This window comes from Vigna unguiculata, chromosome 10 (genome assembly GCF_037176805.1).
Source record: "Vigna unguiculata cultivar grain cowpea cultivar isolate G323 ecotype 2 chromosome 10, ASM3717680v1, whole genome shotgun sequence".
Taxonomy (NCBI): domain Eukaryota; kingdom Viridiplantae; phylum Streptophyta; class Magnoliopsida; order Fabales; family Fabaceae; genus Vigna; species Vigna unguiculata.
The window spans coordinates 53,086,220-53,105,744 of record NC_140801.1 but is presented as its reverse complement, the minus strand read 5'-3'; the positions used below and the strand labels follow the sequence as shown (position 1 = coordinate 53,105,744).

Below are 19,525 nucleotides of genomic sequence, written 5' to 3'. Positions count from 1 at the left end.
ATTTTGGATAAGTATAATACATAATAAATAAATAAAGGTTCAAAGGTGATATTTATAATACTTTTTATCATCCGATCAAAATTTTGTGCAGTGTTATTTTTTCAAATTCAAACCCAACGCAATTAACATACTATATTGCTAAAATAAATAGACAAATAATATTAATTAAAGTTTTAATAATTTAAGTGGTTTATGTACGACAAATCAACTAATTACATACCTATAAAACTGCTATGCATAATCTTTTTAAGGTAATTTATGTTTCATTAAATTATTATGATATCATGTTTCATTCATTTATTTTTATCTCTTTTCCTTTTATTTATTTGAAATTATTCTATTATGCATAATAGTTTTTTTTTATCAAGTGTAAAACAAAGGAACTAAAAGTGGAAAAAACATTGATTTTTTAAAGAAATAATTGTATAAAAAAACACGTTAAGAGATTCGAAAGAAAGGAATAAGAAGTGAGATTATATATATATATATATATATATATATATATATATATATATATATATATATATATATATATATATATATATATATATATATATAGGTGATTTAAAATCACATCAACATTGAAAAAAAAAAAAAACATTAATACTTGGTTGGTGAGTGTATATATAATATAATATATATAAAAAAGGTTAACCAGATATCTATACTTCGGAATTTCCACAATTTGAATAGCTCGTGAGTTCTGAAAATTGTTACATCCAAAGAATCATTGAGTTCACTTGTACATTCAATCTTATGATTGCTTATAACGCTACAAGAAGAAGAAAAGCCGCACAACTTGCAGAAACCATTACATATAAAGATCCAACACCCTGCAAATGCATCATTTTCTGCATCATCAGCATCACTTTCTACCATTTATGTTCATACTGAGTTAACCAATTCATATCAGTAATAAGACAAAGTGTAAGAGCAAACATACCTTGAAGGAAACAAAGGACGAGGTTGCTGATGAAGTGAGTCCTGTGAAACCTATATCATAAGCAATGCTACCATCTGGTTTGAACAATCCAAAGTTTCTCTCAGAAGTTGGACCAGGCTTCAAATTCTCGTTAAACAAGGCAAAAATATAAGCTCTCACAACCATCTTAGGCCTATAAGGGGTACCCTTTTTCTTCATCAACAGCTTCTTCAAGTTTTTGTTATAAGTCTTTGCATTTTTCACCGTTGCACCAGCTTCATTGTCGTCACCACGAGAGGCCCAACCAGTTTCCGAAACAATGACCTCCATTTTCTCAAACCCAACCTTCTCCAAGGCTGCATAAGCAGCATCGATTTGAGCCATGAACATGTTGTCGTAGTGCAGTTTGGTCTTGGCGTCGTAAATCCCTGGATTTTTCTTGAAGAGAGCGTAGTTTATGTCGATGTGTTGAGGGTCATTCTTGTAGGCCAAGAAGGGGTATGCATTGATGTAGAAAGGAGTGCCAATTTGTGAGAAGAATTGCAGAAGGGGCTTCATGAAAGGAAGAACATCGTCCCTGAAAGTGCATGCAGATGGAGGGTATGAGTTTGCGAACACAGCCTCGGAATGTGGACTTGAAACCTGGATTTGATGTGCCAGATTGAGCCTAGCGAGTACAGTGTAAACATTTTTAGCTGCTGGAAGCAAAACCTGCCACAGTTCCATGTCTCCACCTCCAAGTATTTCATTCCCCACTGCAATGCCACGAATTCTTGTTCCTGGAAGAAATGGCTGAACGTTTTCTTTGATCCAGTTCATGGCACGATCCTCTCCCTGGCTTATATCTCTCAGAAACTCATTTGGTAGCCCAATGATGATTCCAATCCCTGACCCTTTGAAGGCACTGAGAACTTGATGATCAGCATCATAGATTCTGATGTTTCTGATCTTTGCAGCTTTCAGAAGAGTAACCACACTCTGAGGAGAAGGTAGATTATCTGCAATCCTTCCATAGTTCACTCCATACGTTCCAGTAAACACTTTATCCCCTAAAACTGCACCACACAACAACATGAAAAAACATGTTATCAAGAAAAACAAACATGAAAACATGAGATGAGAAAGAGAAAAACACAGACCGTGAGAAAGTGTTACGGAGAAGAAGAGAAGGCAGAGAAAGAAGGAAGAAGAGTGAGAGAACATGGTACGATGTGGTGTGAGGATATTAAGAATGAAAGAGCATTCCAGTGATAGAAATGGTGTGGGTTGTTCCTGTAATATGTAATTGAATAACGTAACATGGTTGGTGAAGAAATGACAGGGAAACCTGGCGGTGATGCAAAACTTTTCGTCCAGGAATGCCATAAACTAAAGATTCGAAGCTTTTTGGCAAAAGATGATGAGGAAAATATCTGAATAAGATTCTTGGCCTTAAACAAAAGATGAGTGTAACATAAAACAAGGTTGTTTAGAGAGAGTTAGAACATATTCTTCCTTTCACCACCCTTTAACTCTCCTTAAAGTATACCTTTTTGCAAGTTTGATGAAGTGAATAATGTGTCTGCAGCGAAGGATGTGTAAATTGATCATCAATACCTTTCGTGGCCTCTTGCTTAGGGTCACACTTCACCATAATGCCTATGCACATAATCTCAAACGTGATAAATAACTATCAAGAAAATTATTCAATATCATCAGTGATAAAAAATAATTAATTATAAATTTATAAATTATAAATGATTAATAATTAAAATAATTTTAAAAAATTATAATTGATCTTTAAATTTATAATTAAAATAGTTTTATTATGAAAAATTTTAAATTGGTAATAGTATAATTTATCAAAATTTTAACTATTAAAAAAATTAGTTTATAAATTAATTTTTAATTAAAATTTAGTCTGTGATTAAGAAATTAGTCTTTAAATATACTTTTTGTAACAAAAATTGGTTGTAGTTAATACTACATCATTAATGAGGGTTCAATAGTCATCCAATAACGGATCAAACATTAAACATCAATAAACAATCAATTTTGATCTTAATTCATACTTTTAAAAGAAATTACATATGTTTTTACTCGCTTAACTTTCTCTAAATTTTGTTTGAAATTTGTATATTTCAAAATTTTGGACTAATTTAGTCCTTCATTTTTTAAAATATGTAAATTTAAGTTCTTTTAATCAAATTTTATTAAGTTTATTTGACATTTCAAGCGCGTTTCATAATAGTATTTAACTTAACATTAAAACAAAAATGTGTCAAACAGTATAAACAACTCAAATACAATTCTGAAATACATACGAAACATCAAATAAACCTAACAACATTTGATTAAAATGACTAAATCCACATATTTCGAAAGATGAAAGACTAAATTGGTCCAAAGTTTTGAAATAGACTAATTCCAAAATTTACTAAAAGTTAAAGTTAAGGGACAAAAACATATTTAACCCTTTTAATAGCTATTCAAGTCGATCTCATAAAATACATCCAACCTGTATATACTAAATATTCATTTGTTTGTCTTTTTTTTTTCTTCATTTTCTTTCCACTCTCTGTTCAATCTATCCGTGCTTAACATTTACCACCTTTTGCTGGTTAATTTTTACATTTCCATTAATATATTGACCAAAACAACATTTAACGTCAACACTTTGTAGTAACTTGGGTATTAAATTTGGAATAAACGGAAAGAGATGAAAAAAAGATTATAAGATTATAATATATACTGCGATGGAAAGATAAATAATGGAGTGAAAAGTTGGGATCCTATTAATCCATTAATTAAATCAGTGGTCATGTGTTTGATTCAAGTTTGCATAAACAAAATAAACTAATTAGTTCAGTTAATCTCACCCTGTGTTTGTTTATTTTCCATTAGAGTTCATCAGATAAATTCAATCAATGATCTGAAGTATGGGTGTTATTATTTTAATATCCAATAAATATTTACACGTACTTTACGTTCATTATTTTATTTTTCAATATCTTTTCCTTTATAGATATAAAAAATTATTTTTTTTTAACGATGAAAAAACAGTTAATTGTTAAGGAACCACCCCCAACAACATTGGTCGTGTAGCTCCTGACAAGAATCTGGTACAGCAGGTCATTTAGTATTGTTTATGAAACATCATTCTGTTCCGTTCCGACGTAAAGTTTATATTTTTACGCATTCAAAACCTACACTTTGAAAACTTGTTTTACTAGAATACATACACACATCATAGATTTCAGATTTGATATGATAAAAATAAATCTTGTATCGAAAACGACCTTAATCATTGTTTATTATAATACGCCACCCATTTTATATAAAAAATAATTAAGCATTGAAAATGTCTAAAACCTGTCAAATATCAAAATGAATAAGACAAACAATTGATCGCAGAAATCACTTTCTTTTTGTTCTAAAAAGTTTATCATTTTATCCACGTCAAGCACGTGGCTATTTTATTTATGATTCCTGAAATCGAAACAAAGAACGCAACTTGCTAAAACAAAACCAAGTCCAAGCATGGAAACTAAAAACAAAACAAAATGAAAATATCATATCTATCAACCCTTTTTCTCTGAGTAGCTGAAAAAGATGAAGAAATGTAGCAGTTAAAAACAATTAATTCCTAACACAAATGTGTGCCAAAAGCCTACAACGATCGTTCATCATAACAGAAAAGATCTAGTCTAGGAGTTGATAAGTGTTTGATGATGTTCATCCTAAAAATACAACCAAATCTGAAGAAATAGTACAGAACTACTACAACAATCCAAGAGCTCATAAAACAACTACAACAACTTAAAATAACATTACAAAAGTCACCACCTATATTAGTAAGATACATTTAAGCAGAGCTTACACTACAAGATGAAGAAGATTAACCATTTTTTCACTGAGCACAGCTCCAAATCACTTGTCCACCATTGTCAACCATTTTATTTACTTGCTCCTCTGCTTGAATACTGTTCTTTCCATCACTTACAGGGATTTCTTTTGCACTGTTCTTCTCCTCAACATTCACTTTCTCTTCCTCAGCTCCTCCATTTGCATCAGGAATCACACTATCTGCCATCTCTTGCTTACTGTCATCATCAACTGTGCCATTTTCTTGGGGTTTTTCAGTGCCCTCTTGCTCCTCCTCAGCCTTCTCAGTCACCTCTTCTTTCTCTTGTTGTGGTTTTTCAGTTACCTCCTCAGTATTCAAAGCTTCTTCTTCCCCTGCAACTTTCTCCTCTGACTCTACCAACAATGTTTCTTCAGGCTTTTCAGCTGCTGCTGCTGCTGCATTTTGCACTTCAGCATTACTGTTATCAATCTCCTCTGTATCAGGCTTTTTCTCATTATCAGTTTCATCAGCAGCTGGTTCGTTTTCTTTGTTATCCTTCTTTGCAGAACCTGACGATTTCCGGGATCGTTTCCTCGGAGGCTCGGTCTCCGCCGGTGGGGTCGACTTGACCTTCTCGCTGATCCGTGCCGATCGGCGAGGGGTCTCGCCGGTTCCCCAGTCAAACTCGGAGATCGCCGGATTCCCAGGATGTGCCCTTAGGTACTGCTCCAACTGCTTCTTGGAAGTGATCTCTTCCCCAGTGGGAGCTATGAATACAATCTCACTTTTCCTTGGTGTTCCTACTTTCTTAGGGAAAAACTGCAGAGTGAAACCAAACCAAACCAAGCATCACAACGCAATTTCCATAGATGTACATGTATACATTGCATAGATCTTTGTATAATAACAGCTTCATAAAACAAAGCAGAAGGGTCTATGAATCACTAAGACTCCTTCAGAAAAATGCTTAGTTAGTGCGTGTCTGGTAAAAAGGTCTGGGACAAGGAAAACTGCATCAATGGTGAATACAACTCCATGTAGATACAGTATCCATTTATGAATCGATTATGAAAATATGAGATTCCAAAACAAGCTATTATTAATATTTATCTCCAAGATTCACCTTTTATTAGTAGCTTCAGTTCACGTAAGGATCTAGAATAAATCAACCAATATTGTTCATAAATAGTTCAGGAGTTTCTTTCTCAGACATGGAAAATTGCACTTCTGAATCCGGAAAGATAGACATAACTACGAATTTAATATGGAATGGTGCCGCTATGGAATAGAATCAACACGAAAATTTTCTGAATCACATAACAAAACGAAGAACATTAAAGCCGTGACGTGACACTAGTTAGCATAAGCAGACATAAATCCATGGAAACATGACATGGTACCAGGTAAAATGAGACACTGTCATCTAGTTTCTACAGCGAGATGACCAGAATGTTCTGGTATTATCATCAATTTTCGCAGGGATCACAAAGAAAGAAAGGAGCAGATTGCAAAGGCATTGAAATTAAAAAGAACAGATAAAAAACTGAGCCAAACAACTTTCGTTACGAAATAGGAGCTAAACTCAGTGTTAACATAATGAAATTAAACTGTTTTTACAAGGTTAGCCCTTTGAGAAAAACCCTAAAATCCCGATTAAGCACCAAATTCTTCAAAACATTTACACTACAAAAAAAGAATTAACAGCAGAATTTGAATTGAATACAATAGAAAACTATTACACCCCCTTTCCCGAAAACTCTAGAAGCAAAATTCGACACCGAATTCTTCCAAATCCAAACCATTACACATCAAAAGAAAATTATCACACCAGATTTTTTCCTTTGCAACAAAGTTACCATTATCACAAATTAATCCCTCCTAGAAAACCCTAGAAACAAAACTTAGCACCGAATTCTTCCAAACATTCACACTACAAAAAGGAAAAATAAAGACTTTCTCGTAAATGAACCATTATGACAACTTCATCGCTTTCCAGAAAAACCCTAGAAACAAAAATCCACACAGAATTCCCTAAAACCATTGTTGTTTTCTCAAAAACAAAGGTACCATTATCACAAAGTCCTCTCTTTCCCAAAAACCCTCAAAACAAAAATTAGTTTCAACAAAAATATATACAGAAACGTGTAATAAGATTATAACATCGGTAACAACGAAAAGCCATGGAAATTGGAAAAACAGACAGTGAATGAAAACATGGAAGTGGGAAAATAAATTAAAATAAATTAGAGAGAGAGAAAGAGAAAAGACCAGTTTCTTCCAAGCAGAAGGTGCTGAAAGCTCAACTGATAAAACCTCATCTTTTCCTGCACTCTGCGGTTCGCTCTCCATTCCTCTTCTCACACTCACTTTCCCAACAACCTGCGATTCTCTGCTATCCCAATTGCAACCAAACAAAAAAATCAAAAAAAAAAAAAGAATGCATAAAGCGTCGAATTAGGATATGGTTCTCTCTGTTCCCCTTTCTCTCTCAAACTGTCACCAAATTCAATTCCAGAAAGGGCTTTTCTAAACTCACCCACCTCCTCCCTCACCCTCCAATCAAATCCCCCAAACACACCTCCTTTCTAATTAATATTCTTATCCATTCCCACCATTTCGTCTTCTTCACCTTCCAAAATTGACACGTGCCTGTCATCAAAACTTGCCCCAGCGCACAAACTTCAAGAACTGTTACATTTATCGATTTCAAATTAAAGTACACATTTTTATGCGTCAATTCAATGAAAATAGTATTTTAAAGATAAAGAAGGAGTTAGAAAATTAATGGTGTGGTAAAAGTAAAAGAAAGGTTGAAATTTGAATATGTGGGGAGTGGTAGGTGTTGCTCACACGTGAAAAGTTAGTGTTTATGGATAACCTTCTCTTCTCTTTTGTGTTAACCAGATTTGAATGTGTGGTTCGAGTCCGAAACTCACCGACCAATCACCTTCAAATTTCAAATTCAAATTCTTCCGACACTTTCTTTCTTTTATACAAATTTCTTTTCATTTAAATAATATAAAATCTGGATAACGTTCTTTTCCCAGTTATTAAACATTTAACCAAAATCAAATGTTTATTTCGAGTCCGAAACCACCGACCATTACCAATAAATAATCTTTCAAATTTAAATTCATTTTTTCCTCTAAATATTAAACTTAAAATACAAATATCTTGATTACGGTTTTTTAAATTAATTACGATGAAATATATATATTACTCAATTTAGTTTTTTTTTAATGAGACTCGATTAAGGGCTATTTTGTAAGTTTCCTCACAAAGATTTCACATAATAAATTGTATGTATTCACTGTTTTATACGTAAATATTTTTTCTTGAAACAATGTAAATATACTTTTTGTGTTCATAAAAAAAAACACTAATATGTAAAAAAGTAAAAGTTATTGACAGAATGAATTAGAAATGTGGAAATGTTAAATTTCTAAAATAGAAAAAAAAAATCACTTAAATACCCAACATTTTCACGTAATGATATCTAACTTGACCAATTTCGTTACCAACCCAAAAAAAAACTCAGGCCCACCTTTTCTGGCCCATTAAAAAGTGTTTTGAATCGGCGAGCAAACAACAATGCTGGAAAAAAAAAATTCTTATTTTACAAAATCCATCGAAAATTTAGTTAAAAAAAACGATGTCAATGTAAAGATATTGTAAGTCATATGTTTGAAAATAATTAACGAAAATACTATGTATGTGTATCAGTGTCTTTATATTATTCAAACTTTAAACTTTCACAATTAGGTTAAAATTTGGGAAAATTAATAATTAATATATGAGCTGAAGAAATTAAAATGAAGCAGTAGGAGAGATGCACAAAAAGCATGAAACTGAAATTTATTTATTTTGTGTGTAGGGTTGTAGAATTTGAGTTCTTGGACATTGAAAATATTTTGAAGGCTTTTTTTTAAGAGTTCGATTGAACTAAAATTGAATAGATAAAATAATTATTTAGAATTTATATAGATAAATATAAATTTTGTTTGTATTTGATAAAAAAAATCTTTCTTCTAAAATTTATTATAATCAAACTTAAGGTTTTGAAAAAAAAAAAACATCATCTATATAATCTTTAAATATATGATGTGAATCATAAAATTAGAATTATAAATTAATTTAAAATTGTACATAAAAAAAACTTTATCAACCTTTATAATAAAAAACTATTTATCATCAACCTCGTGATCCCGAATGAACATTTATCAACCTCATTTTAATCATGACGGACCAATAATAATAAAATATTGATATTTCATATCAACATATAATCCCTTGAGATAATTCAATAATAATTTATCATGTTGTCTTTATTTATTTCTTACTAATAACATGACATGAGACCTAATATAGTAATATATTAATGAGACTCTCTTTTGACATTTAAATTTATTTCTTACAAAACAAAATAACGTTTGATCATCACATTAGAAATGCTGGAACTTTACCATTTTTCAAAATTTTGTTTTAGATTAAGAATCTAACAAAAGGAAAAAAAAAAATAGAAAACAAGAAAATAATATATTATACCTGAATTTATACTGCCGAAGTTGACCATGATTAATAAATCACTATTTAAAATTCTACATATGTGTTAACACATGTTTCCGTGAATTTAGTGGAATAATTGATTGATATTTTACATAATTATAATTAACATGAAAATTTTTAATAAGTTAATTTATTTCATTTTGTTTAAAAGTACGTTAAAACATGACAAATGAAAGTAGTCTTTAGAACTACAATAAAAAATTAATTATGTCCCTATCTTTTATAACTATATTTTAGTTTAGTTTAGTTTAATAACGATAATAAGCTCTTAAGAAAATAAAAAATGAATAAAATAAAGATTGGTCACATCTTTATGTATTTTTTCGTTTACAAATAAATAAATATATATATATATATATATATATATATATATATTTTGAAAATTTGAATTCTCTACTGAATTTTGTTGTACTACTTTTTTTTTACTGTCTCTCTATAATACACTGATTACCACTAAGTTTAACGTTTTAAAATATATTAAAAAGATATTTAAAATACTAATACAGTGTAGTATATTTTTAATGTTCAAAAAATAACACAAAAAAACTAATAAAGAATCTAGATTCTAACTTTGCATGTTCCAAAGACATTAAAGACTTAGCTTGTTTAAACATAAGACAAAATACGAAATCAATGATTAGTGTACTTAAAAGATGCAAACTTTTCCAATTTGAGCAATGTGCCACCCTTGATACATTGAATTAGGGTGAAATATGTTTTTATCCCTCAAGTTTCAGTGAATTTTGGAATTAGTCCGTCATCAAAACTTCATACCAATTTAGTCCTTCATCTTTCAAAATGCGTGAATTTAGTCATTTTAACCAAATTTTGTTAAGTTTATCTGACGTTTCAAACACATTTCATGATAGTATTTAAGTTAACATTGAAGCAAAAATGTGTCAAACAGTGTAAATAATTTAAATATTATCATGAAATGCACTTGAAACGTTAGATAAACTTAACAAAATTTGGTTAAAATGACTAAATTCATGCATTTTGAGAGATGAATGACTAAATTGGTCAAAAGTTTTGATGAGGGACTAATTCCAAAATTTGCTGAAACTTGAGAGAGCAAAAACATATTTAACCCCGTTGAATTGAACAAGTTGTGGCTAACGACCCTATTTGCCATCAATTGCATTACGAACAATGACGAACACTTTGAAAAAGACGAACTCACAAACACTTACCACCTTATCACTGACTCAGACATCTGAAAAAGACAACAAAACCATACAGACTGTAGCTGACAAAACATCCATTTGGTTCACCTTTAGTTCTACGTTTGGAACCGTTGGTTTATGTAACTCAAACCCCACTCTCATCTGTTGGAATATATGTATGCAGCTGCTATTACTGATGTTGCTGTCTATGGCTCCATGCACATGCTGTAGTTATTTTCTTTCTCTTTTCTTATGGTGTTAACATAATTTTAGACTCTACAACGGACAATTACTCGAATTCAACATTTAACTTTAATGACGATGGTCTATATCAATGTTATCTGATTGGAAATAAAGTCAGAACACAAAATGATTATATGTATCATTTTATTTTTTAGTGCTTCCATGCATTAAAGTGTCTTCCGATATATCTCATATTACTTAGGAGTTAAGGTCACAAACTCGATCAACCTTTCGAAACATTTTTTAAGAACAAAAGTATGAAAGAGTTTCAAGTCCTAAAAAGAACAATATTTCAGATATAATGAGTGACCTTAACGATGATCGCTCATGTTCGAACCGGAAGGTATATGAATATATATAGGGTTGCACCACTTTACTCCTTGGTGTCTGCATGCATAACCTCAAAAGATACATTTGATAAGGCCTTGTTACTTACTTAGAAGCACAAGAGGCACCAAAAGCTGATTTCTCTTGTTATGGTCTAAAGCTATTTACAGTAGGAAAGTTATTACCATTACACCACCAACCATTGCAAGTAACACTTCCAAAAGGGGCAAGAGTTACTGTTTGAGACCATATACTTATTTGTCATGCAAGTTAACCATCATTTAAGAAACAGTGGTAAAGCTTTTGAGGCTTCAGTTATATGAAGGTGATGGTTACTTCCATGAAATAGATCAATTGGATATGAATGCTTGTCATCTGATTTAATTTGGCATTCTTTATCTTCCTCCTCATCTTCAGCATCCCAAAGGAATTTAGCATATGAAGCTACGACATGGCTACCAACAATTAAGATTTATAATATCAGTTTCATGAACAAAAGAAGGCAGAACATTTTTTCCATTTCATTTGGGAAACAGAAAGAAAAGTAATTGAACACAAAGCAGAATGTTCAATTTTCATGTATATCAGAATAGCAAGTGACTATAATGAGTTATAATGAGTTATAAGGTGGCTTAGTAATAGAGTTGGAAAAGAGGGTGATAGAGGTTCAACTATTTCAATAACAAACAAAATACTAATAACTAACATTTGTCGAGAAAATTAAGTGATTATAAGTTATAACATTGTTCATGGTGTTGTAACAAGAAAAAATCAATACATCCTTCATTTTCTTTAAACAATTACAAACCATAATCCACTAGGAATTGATGATAATATATTTTACCAATCATCTGGTGCACTTCTAATGGCTTGATCAAAATATCCTTCAGCTCGATCTGCATCTTTCTCAGTTTGCCATATTAAATCCGCATAGAGGGATAGAACAACACCATCATCAGGATTAGCCAAAATAGCTCTTTCGAGATACTCTTTTGCTTTAGGATAGTCTTCACAAACCTATTTGCATATACAATATCAAAACTATAAACAGATAAATAGATAGGTCGATGAAGCATATAATTTTCCAAGCTTTTCTATGCATCAACAAAGTACACAATCTAGGTAATCTGATATTTTTTTAACAGTGTAGTGAGTTGATAATTCATTGTGATTCTCTGTTTTTCACAATCTTTAGAGAAATAAAACATGATGAAGCTCAAGAAGCCACTGAACAAATTGAGTTACCTCTTTCAAAAACTTTGCATAATTTCCCAGCAAAAGAGCATCACCAGGGTTTGCTTCAATCATGTTCTGGTAATAAGCATCTGTTCTATCTCTACCACGATCGTTTCCTTCATGAAAATTCCACCCTCTTCCATGTCCACCATTTGAGCCTCTTCCACTACCATTACAACCACCACAAATCCAACCACCTTCACACCCCATTCCACCCCCCATCACCGAAGTCTGCAAGGTCCCATCTTTCTCCCCCCCACAAGACTCTTCTTCATGATCCATTACTCCCTTATCTAAATCCAAACTTGAAAACATTTCTTGAATTGAAGGTTGTGATTTCATGTGTGTCTTTTGTTGAGGACTTTTCACTTCATCTCTTTCTTTGATTTTTATACTGTGTTGATTACCAAGTGGCACACGGTTTTTTCTCATAGGACTTCTTGAGTTTTTAAGGTCTATCTCTACCAAAATCTGGCTTAGACTTAAAGCTGATGTTGTTTTAGGTAGCTGAAAAATGTTTTCTGGTTCAGGGGAGGAGTCTCTGGAATAGAGTACCAATGAAGTTAGAATTGGTGCAGAGGAACTTCTAAGCAACATGTCTACAACTTACGGAAACAACAATAAGAAAATGGTTGAGGACAGAAGTAGAATAGAAACGAAATGGTGCAAATTGAAAAGTCAAAGAAAAGTACTGAACTGCAAAAGGAAAGAGAAAAAGCAGAAAACAAAGTGATTCGTGGGATTGTTATTATTAGAGTGAGACATGGAATAGAATGTAAGAAAGAAGCAAGTGTTTATATAAAGAATTAACACTGGACATTATTACTCAGAGGAATGTGTTGCCCAATCCGGAGTTAGAAATTTAGGAAAAGGGAATGAAAGTGAGAAAGTAGAACCAATGCAGAAGAGACACGTTAATGGGGGGACCCTAGTCGCCATTTTTGTTTTACTGTAAGTTGCAAAATTGAACGGACACCAATTGCTTTTGTATCGCCATCTCTTCTGAACCTTCCCAAATTAGACCAACCATGTATGAACACCTGCTTATGGACACCATGGTGGTTTTTTGTCACCATGTGGCGTTTGCTAATAATGTAGCAACCTTTTAAAACTACATACTGGAAAGTGGAAGCGACAGGGATGTCATGATCTTGCTTATACTTGGTAAAAACAACCTCAACCGTGAACTGCGTTGTTCCAAATCTGCTATACAAATATGTGTTGAAGTATGTAACAATTTGATTATATGTTATTGAAAAATAATATTTTAACCTATTTTTTTTTATTCATTTTTAATCTATCATTCTCACCACCTATCATCTATTTTAAATTTTTATAATGATGTGAATATTTTATAATGATGTGATGATCTAAGGATATAAGAATAAAAGATAAAAAAATAGATTAAAATATCATTATCTTGATGCAACCACCGTCGGCAGAGTCAAAAAGCAATTTAGTAATTGGTATAATTTCGAATACATTAAGTTTTTGTTATCGGGCGATTTTTAATATATTAAATATTTCATTTGAATTTTAGAAACTTCACTGATATTTTAACCAAAGTATAATTATATCAAGCATGGAAGATATCTTTGAGGCTTTCTATTAAATGGAAATTGATATTTTTTAAGTAATTGATCCTATAAGGTGACGACAACAAATTTCATCTCCAATTTCGTCCAGTGCTACGGTCTGCAAAGAAAAAGAACAAAATATGTCGTATTCGTTCATTGCTCCTGAGGAGTGAAAGATTGCAAACCATATTACACGCAGCTACGGTCTGTGCAAAAATATCAATTCCTTGGAACACATCAAGCTGACGATTAACCCATCCATAAATGAATAATGTTCGATATAAAATGACCCTTTCTTTCCACAGACTATACCTGCTGGCTCAGACAAAACAAGAAAACAACTTGAAACAAATTTCAAATTTCAAAATGATAGTGGGTTTCTGGGTTTCATGCACCATGGTTTAGGCCGAATGGAACGACATCATTCACCATGAAGGGAAATACTTGTCCTTCCAATAAAGAGCAGAGACAGTCATTAAATTAAATATCTTCAAGGTTCTTGTCTAAACTCAAATGCATAGCAAAAGTAATCTGCGAGACCCCACAATACATTTTACCTGAATTAAAAGCTCAAGAATACAAAAACAGACCAATCACTCAAGATGCAAAAGGATTTAAGTTCATAAATATTCTAAGAATTTCAGTCTTTCGGATTAATGACATAATGCCAGAAAAATTTTAATTTAACTTGCCATCAACGTTCTAGTTGACATAAAAATAGCATCAAAATAATGATTTACGCAATCTTCAATATCAAATTACACAAGGTCAAACAGAACACGAGTTTACATTGACATCTACAATAAAGGGAAATTGCTTCCACAAAATAAGAGCTTGTGACTAACGGGACCTGAAAGTTTATAACTAAGGGTGTGAGAGAAATGGATTGAATGAATTTTAAAAGTAAATTCTAATACATTAGTTCAAAATAGATTACTAATCCATTTATATAAAAAATCTTGTTTCATCCTAAACGTATTTAATAAAAAGATATCCAACCTATCCGTTGCCTGACTTTTACAGATGGATATCCAACCCATCTATTTAAAAAATAATAATATAAATTCCAGTATTTATACAGATTCTTGTACCCAAACACCGAGTTTAGGACCGTCTCTTACAAGACATATATTAAACCACTGAACCTTGGATTGCAACAATAGGTTGAATAAATCGTTATCTATCCAATAGCAAATTATGACCTAATGCAACCAATTATACATGAATATTTTTTAATATGAATAATGCAAATAACTTACTAAATTTCATCCACTACTTCTGTCTGAAATAAACTCCAAACTTCACTGCTGATTCAAGACATTCAAAATTTGAGGATATTTCAATTAGCTGATAAAACACTCAGAAAGAAAAGGAGAACAGAGTATCACTCAAACTACTTCTGACAGAAGTAATCATAGCACAAGAAAACTTTACGGAGAATAACACTTATTCGACACAGTTGCATAATTTTTTCCTTTTGCTGTATAATTCTGTCCCACTAAGATACATTTTTCATATATACAAATTAAATGCTTACTATTTTATCTTCTAAATCTTGATCCCTTGTTTGGTCTATTCCTCCCATCCCAGGCAGAAGCCCAAAAGAATAGAGACAACCAGAAAAGAACAGCAAAGAATATCTGTATCCTATCTTGAATTTTGGATAAAGATGCACCAACATCTGCTCCTGAAAAAAAAAAAGTATTTTCAATACCGAAAGCTACATCTCGCAAGCATAAACACCAAATCAAAACATAAATGATAGAAATTGAGCATATGATAAATTTTAAATACAAAAAAAAGTACAGCATCCTCATCTTAAAACTTAGGCAAATATAGCATTGAGTAAATGTACCAAAGTAGCAAAAGTCAAGAGTGAAAAATTACTGTGGAATAAAGATAAACACAATACAAGTACAGTTGACAGTTATAAAGTGGCTAACCGTCTATAACATGATTCAATGCTGCAGCAGACAACAGATGATTTCAAATTTGCATATCTTATCTACTTTAGTTTCTTGCCCATAACGATTTAGATGGTTAACTATGAATCTTCGAAACTCCAAATTATTACCTGGGATGAATTTGACGATAACTTCATGCGTCAAAGACAGATATTTATGCACAAAAAGTACAAATACTACTCAGATTTTCTTAAACCTGCCTGCCTCTGCCCCCAAGAAAACAACAAGCACCTTCAAAAGATACTCAATAGAAAACTTTATATTTTGCACAACATTGTTGTCAGGTATACTCAGCTTGTTTGTTGAGCTAGAAAAAAAAAATGAGTTTTGACGACGAATTAACAGGTTGAGCTTAAACAATTCATGACCAGCTAAGTTCATTTTTATCCCTAGTTGTGAAATTACCACGTTGACTGAACACCGTCCATCTTCCATAAAAAATTAAACAAGCTACCAAAGAGAAATCCATCTCACCGACCTAACTAAGCTCTTCCTTGTACTTCATATTAATGTTTACCCCTCTCAATTCAAACAAAGAAACACGTCAACTACTACAGTTAGTACTTGAACACGGAACATAACGGGAAAGAAAATTCTAGCGATGGAACAACCGTAACAAACTTGGACTATAATAAACAATCCTAAACCGAAGCGCGAAACAAAACTAACTCATATAATTAAACACTGAAAGATTCGATGGATGAAACCTTTAAGGTTGCTTGAATCGTTATCGGAAGGTGGGAGCGGAGAACCGGGGGAGGTAGCGCGGCACGGGGGAAGACGACGGAGTACGGCGGAGGAGGAGAGTGGTTGAAATCGGCGGTGCAGAGGGAAGGAGAAAACGTGAGAATGATAGAGAGTGCGATAGAGAAAGAGCTCGGAGGAACTTGCGGTGGTGACTGAGACAAGACTCATTCGGAAACATTTCATTTCAAGTTTAACCAAAATGAATGATCCATAACTGATTTAAGTGTTCCCTTATACGGTGGATTATTGGGCTCACTTCCCAGCCCACTGAGTCAAATATTGGGCTTCATTTACATCATCAACTGGGCTTGGGTTCTCCTACTTAAGGGTTTTCCTTCCTGCACTCTTTTTCTTCCTGCACCCTCCTAAATTATAAATTATCAACTTTGACCCTCAATTTCATTTTTTCTCTCACATATGCTTTTCCGAATTCAAAAATAATTCAAAATATTTTTTTTATACTTTTACTATTTTTGAATTTATAACAAACAAAACAAATCTCCTTCTAAGATGATGCCTCGTACTAATAAATCAAAAGATACATTATTTTAATTTCACATAACCAACTTTTTAATAGCATTATATTGCGAAGGGAAATTTCTTTAGTGCAATAAAATTAACTCTTATACAAAACTTCCTTTTTTTTTTTGTATTTGAGGTGTTTCTTTCATGTGAACCACGGTTAAAATTGAATAAAAAATAAAAAAAGTAATAAAATACATGTATAACATAAAATTAGTTCATGAATGAATACATTAACCCGCATATTTTTTATATTAATTTTTAATTTTTATATAAATTAAACTAAAAAACATTTTCCTCTTGAACTAGTTCATAAATATTTATTCTCGACATATCCTAAGTACGGTGCATTATGGTCCTCCACTGTGTGGACATGAGACAGCGTGATATGACCTTGTACCAGTTGTATTCTTTTCATGTCTTAAAAACCTTTTTCTTGTGTTTGTAGTTAGAAGAAGGTCAGAAAAAACCATTAGTTTATTTAGATTAAGGATTATAAGAAAGAAAGAAAATAAAAAACTAAAGAGTAATAATTAATATATAAATTATTAGATTATATTAGAAAGAGTGAGATATGAAAAACAAGTTCAACTGGCACATCCAATAAATTTTAAGATCTAAATGACAGATAGCCAAAAAGAGGCTCTAGCAGAAGTTGCATTCTCTCATATTTTGTTGCCTTTTTTCTGGTTACATATACAGAAAAGTCAATGGTTGAAGAAGATGAATTATCATGGTTGAAACAACTTATCACCACATTTGCATTTCCATGAAAGAAGATAATAGGTATCATCATCCCCATGAGAAAAAACTCTGAAACTGAAACCCTTCTTCCTCTTCTGGTGGTTTGGAACAACCAGAGTAGCCATGCAAGGCCTGCAACTCTTGCACTTGTTCACACAAGTAGGAGGCTTTGACCCTATCACCATTTTACTTTGCTCCAAACCCTTTCTTGTGTCCAACATCACTGACCCACCTGCACAACAATTGGTACTGTTCATCAAACCTCAAGGGTGCCCTAGAACACAGCACAGAGAAAGAGAAGACAAGCACAGAAAAAGAATATCGAAATCTGACTAAATTTAAAATTTTGACACAAACCCAAAAAAGAGGAACTGTGTGTGTATACAAAGATGATGTGTGTGTGTGTGTGAAAAGGATATGGTTATTTGGAACTTTGCAATTACTCTACCCAACAGAAGGGTTGAAACAGTTATTGAGTTAAATAGGGTATGAGAGTGGTGGAGGGTTTTTACCAGATTTGGAAGGTAGAAGGGAGAAGAAAAAGATGAAAAGCACAGTGATTGAAAGTTTGAGTCCATGTAGAGGATAGGATCTAGCAGGTGGAGCCATCAGCAGTGACGGGTCTAGGTTGAATTTTGATACAATTAGTCACAGTGAAGAAGTGTTGAGGAAAGAACACTTATGAAATGAAGAAGCAGTGAAAAGTGACTTATATTAGTGTTGGAAAAGATAAAAATAAGAGATATATTATAAGTGTGATAGACAAAATTGAAGGATGTTTCCTATGGGAGAGACAGTGTTCTGATTCCATGGCTTGGTCACCAATGGAAATCAAAATCACACAGTGAGAGTGACTTGCTTTGGTCTTTTTGGGAATTTGGGGAACAGATTTTGGATTCACAATCAATATTATTGACTCAGTGAAGTGAACAAAAACTAATATGATTATGATATGACCCCTTTCCCTCTTCTCCATACTTGGATTCATCACACCTTCTACTGTTATCTGTAAATTACCTACCTGCCCTTAAATTGATTTTCATTTCAAATATGAAAAAGTTAAAAAATGTTGAATAAATTTGTTTAGTTTTTACAACCCTGCTAATTAAAAGCTTATTATAATGTGTAAAACACATTCCTAGGTTTAGAAGCAACTGTGTTAACAGGAACTACTGGTGTATGCCCTATTTTCTTCTAGATCTGACACAGGGTGTTTAGATTTACTGTTGCTGCTGCTGACATGGAAAACTTTGCTTAATATGAGATAAAGGGTAGAATCTATTTTCAGTTTTTACCCCCACACCTTCCTCAAGAACCAACTTTTTCAGTGTCTTGAACAAACCAAAGAAAATTCAACTTTTGAAAACACCAACCTCTCTCTTTCCCGAAGAAAGAAACTGCTATGACTATTGCTCAATAGTAATGCATGGCAACCGTGGAGTCACTCTTGTCTTTTCCTTCCACAACACACATTCATAAACCAATCTATTTACTTTCAAATTTGACTTCCTTATTCCTGTACACTGTTGACTATCGCCAACACTGATTCACTCAGCTTTTTAATACTTTATTTCATTATTTCATATGTCTAGTACTATACAACAACATCTGTTTGATTATTAAAATTAATGAGATACATTATATTTGTGTCATGTTATGTTGATGTTGGTCATAGAATAGGCTTAAAA

General features: G+C 32.4%; 5 protein-coding genes across 12 annotated transcripts; all 5 read right to left on the bottom strand.

Moving 5' to 3' along the window:
- Window positions 1-615: 615 nt before the first annotated feature.
- Window positions 616-2,214, bottom strand: LOC114167311 (glucan endo-1,3-beta-glucosidase 14-like). Its single transcript, XM_028052364.2, has 3 exons — window positions 2,062-2,214; window positions 944-1,977; window positions 616-833 (listed from the first exon to the last, which is right to left on the bottom strand). The coding sequence occupies exons 1-3, from the start codon at window positions 2,123-2,125 to the stop codon at window positions 765-767; spliced, it is 1,167 nt and encodes a 388-aa protein (XP_027908165.1). The 5' UTR covers window positions 2,126-2,214; the 3' UTR covers window positions 616-764.
- A 2,310-nt stretch (window positions 2,215-4,524) lies between these two features.
- MBD11 (methyl-CPG-binding domain 11) lies at window positions 4,525-7,277 on the bottom strand. The gene is made up of 2 exons (XM_028051764.2): window positions 7,017-7,277; window positions 4,525-5,567 (listed from the first exon to the last, which is right to left on the bottom strand). Exons 1-2 carry the CDS (start codon window positions 7,095-7,097, stop codon window positions 4,812-4,814), a joined length of 837 nt encoding a protein of 278 aa, XP_027907565.1. The 5' UTR covers window positions 7,098-7,277; the 3' UTR covers window positions 4,525-4,811.
- Window positions 7,278-10,993: 3,716 nt separating this feature from the next.
- On the bottom strand, window positions 10,994-13,165 carry LOC114166923 (uncharacterized). The gene is made up of 3 exons (XM_028051810.2): window positions 12,293-13,165; window positions 11,892-12,064; window positions 10,994-11,502 (listed from the first exon to the last, which is right to left on the bottom strand). The coding sequence occupies exons 1-3, from the start codon at window positions 12,878-12,880 to the stop codon at window positions 11,325-11,327; spliced, it is 939 nt and encodes a 312-aa protein (XP_027907611.1). The 5' UTR covers window positions 12,881-13,165; the 3' UTR covers window positions 10,994-11,324.
- A 708-nt stretch (window positions 13,166-13,873) lies between these two features.
- LOC114166925 (uncharacterized) lies at window positions 13,874-16,783 on the bottom strand. Of its 8 annotated transcripts, none has more exons than XM_085668090.1 (3): window positions 16,532-16,783; window positions 15,398-15,547; window positions 13,874-13,978 (listed from the first exon to the last, which is right to left on the bottom strand). In XM_085668090.1, the coding sequence occupies exons 1-2, from the start codon at window positions 16,752-16,754 to the stop codon at window positions 15,402-15,404; spliced, it is 369 nt and encodes a 122-aa protein (XP_085524216.1). In that variant the 5' UTR covers window positions 16,755-16,783; the 3' UTR covers window positions 13,874-13,978; window positions 15,398-15,401. The 8 variants fall into 8 exon arrangements, with proteins under 8 accessions (XP_085524216.1, XP_085524218.1, XP_085524215.1 ...); XM_085668092.1 differs by lacking the exon at window positions 13,874-13,978 and adding an exon at window positions 13,980-14,175; XM_085668089.1 differs by lacking the exon at window positions 13,874-13,978 and adding an exon at window positions 14,183-14,309.
- An 887-nt stretch (window positions 16,784-17,670) lies between these two features.
- LOC114165939 (EPIDERMAL PATTERNING FACTOR-like protein 8) lies at window positions 17,671-18,788 on the bottom strand. Its single transcript, XM_028050579.2, has 2 exons — window positions 18,350-18,788; window positions 17,671-18,069 (listed from the first exon to the last, which is right to left on the bottom strand). The coding sequence occupies exons 1-2, from the start codon at window positions 18,444-18,446 to the stop codon at window positions 17,825-17,827; spliced, it is 342 nt and encodes a 113-aa protein (XP_027906380.1). The 5' UTR covers window positions 18,447-18,788; the 3' UTR covers window positions 17,671-17,824.
- Between the last annotated feature and the right edge of the window lie 737 nt (window positions 18,789-19,525).

Excerpts from the sequence above, each read along its gene's own strand:
- LOC114167311 (XM_028052364.2), bottom strand. The coding sequence starts at position 2,125 with ATGTTCTCTCACTCTTCTTCCTTCTTTCTCTGCCTTCTCTTCTTCTCC. Across the intron at positions 1,978-2,061 it reads CTCCGTAACACTTTCTCACG|TTTTAGGGGATAAAGTGTTT; the intron begins GTCTGTGTTTTT and ends TGTGTGGTGCAG. Across the intron at positions 834-943 it reads CGTCCTTTGTTTCCTTCAAG|GGTGTTGGATCTTTATATGT; the intron begins GTATGTTTGCTC and ends ATGCATTTGCAG.
- MBD11 (XM_028051764.2), bottom strand. The coding sequence starts at position 7,097 with ATGGAGAGCGAACCGCAGAGTGCAGGAAAAGATGAGGTTTTATCAGTT. Across the intron at positions 5,568-7,016 it reads CTTCTGCTTGGAAGAAACTG|TTTTTCCCTAAGAAAGTAGG; the intron begins GTCTTTTCTCTT and ends TTCACTCTGCAG.
- LOC114166923 (XM_028051810.2), bottom strand. The coding sequence starts at position 12,880 with ATGTTGCTTAGAAGTTCCTCTGCACCAATTCTAACTTCATTGGTACTC. Across the intron at positions 12,065-12,292 it reads ATGCAAAGTTTTTGAAAGAG|GTTTGTGAAGACTATCCTAA; the intron begins GTAACTCAATTT and ends ATATGCAAATAG. Across the intron at positions 11,503-11,891 it reads AGAAGTGCACCAGATGATTG|CCATGTCGTAGCTTCATATG; the intron begins GTAAAATATATT and ends AATTGTTGGTAG.
- LOC114166925 (XM_085668090.1), bottom strand. The coding sequence starts at position 16,754 with ATGAAATGTTTCCGAATGAGTCTTGTCTCAGTCACCACCGCAAGTTCC. Across the intron at positions 15,548-16,531 it reads CGATTCAAGCAACCTTAAAG|GAGCAGATGTTGGTGCATCT; the intron begins GTTTCATCCATC and ends TTTTTTTTTCAG.
- LOC114165939 (XM_028050579.2), bottom strand. The coding sequence starts at position 18,446 with ATGGCTCCACCTGCTAGATCCTATCCTCTACATGGACTCAAACTTTCA. Across the intron at positions 18,070-18,349 it reads CCTTCTACCTTCCAAATCTG|GTGGGTCAGTGATGTTGGAC; the intron begins GTAAAAACCCTC and ends ATTGTTGTGCAG.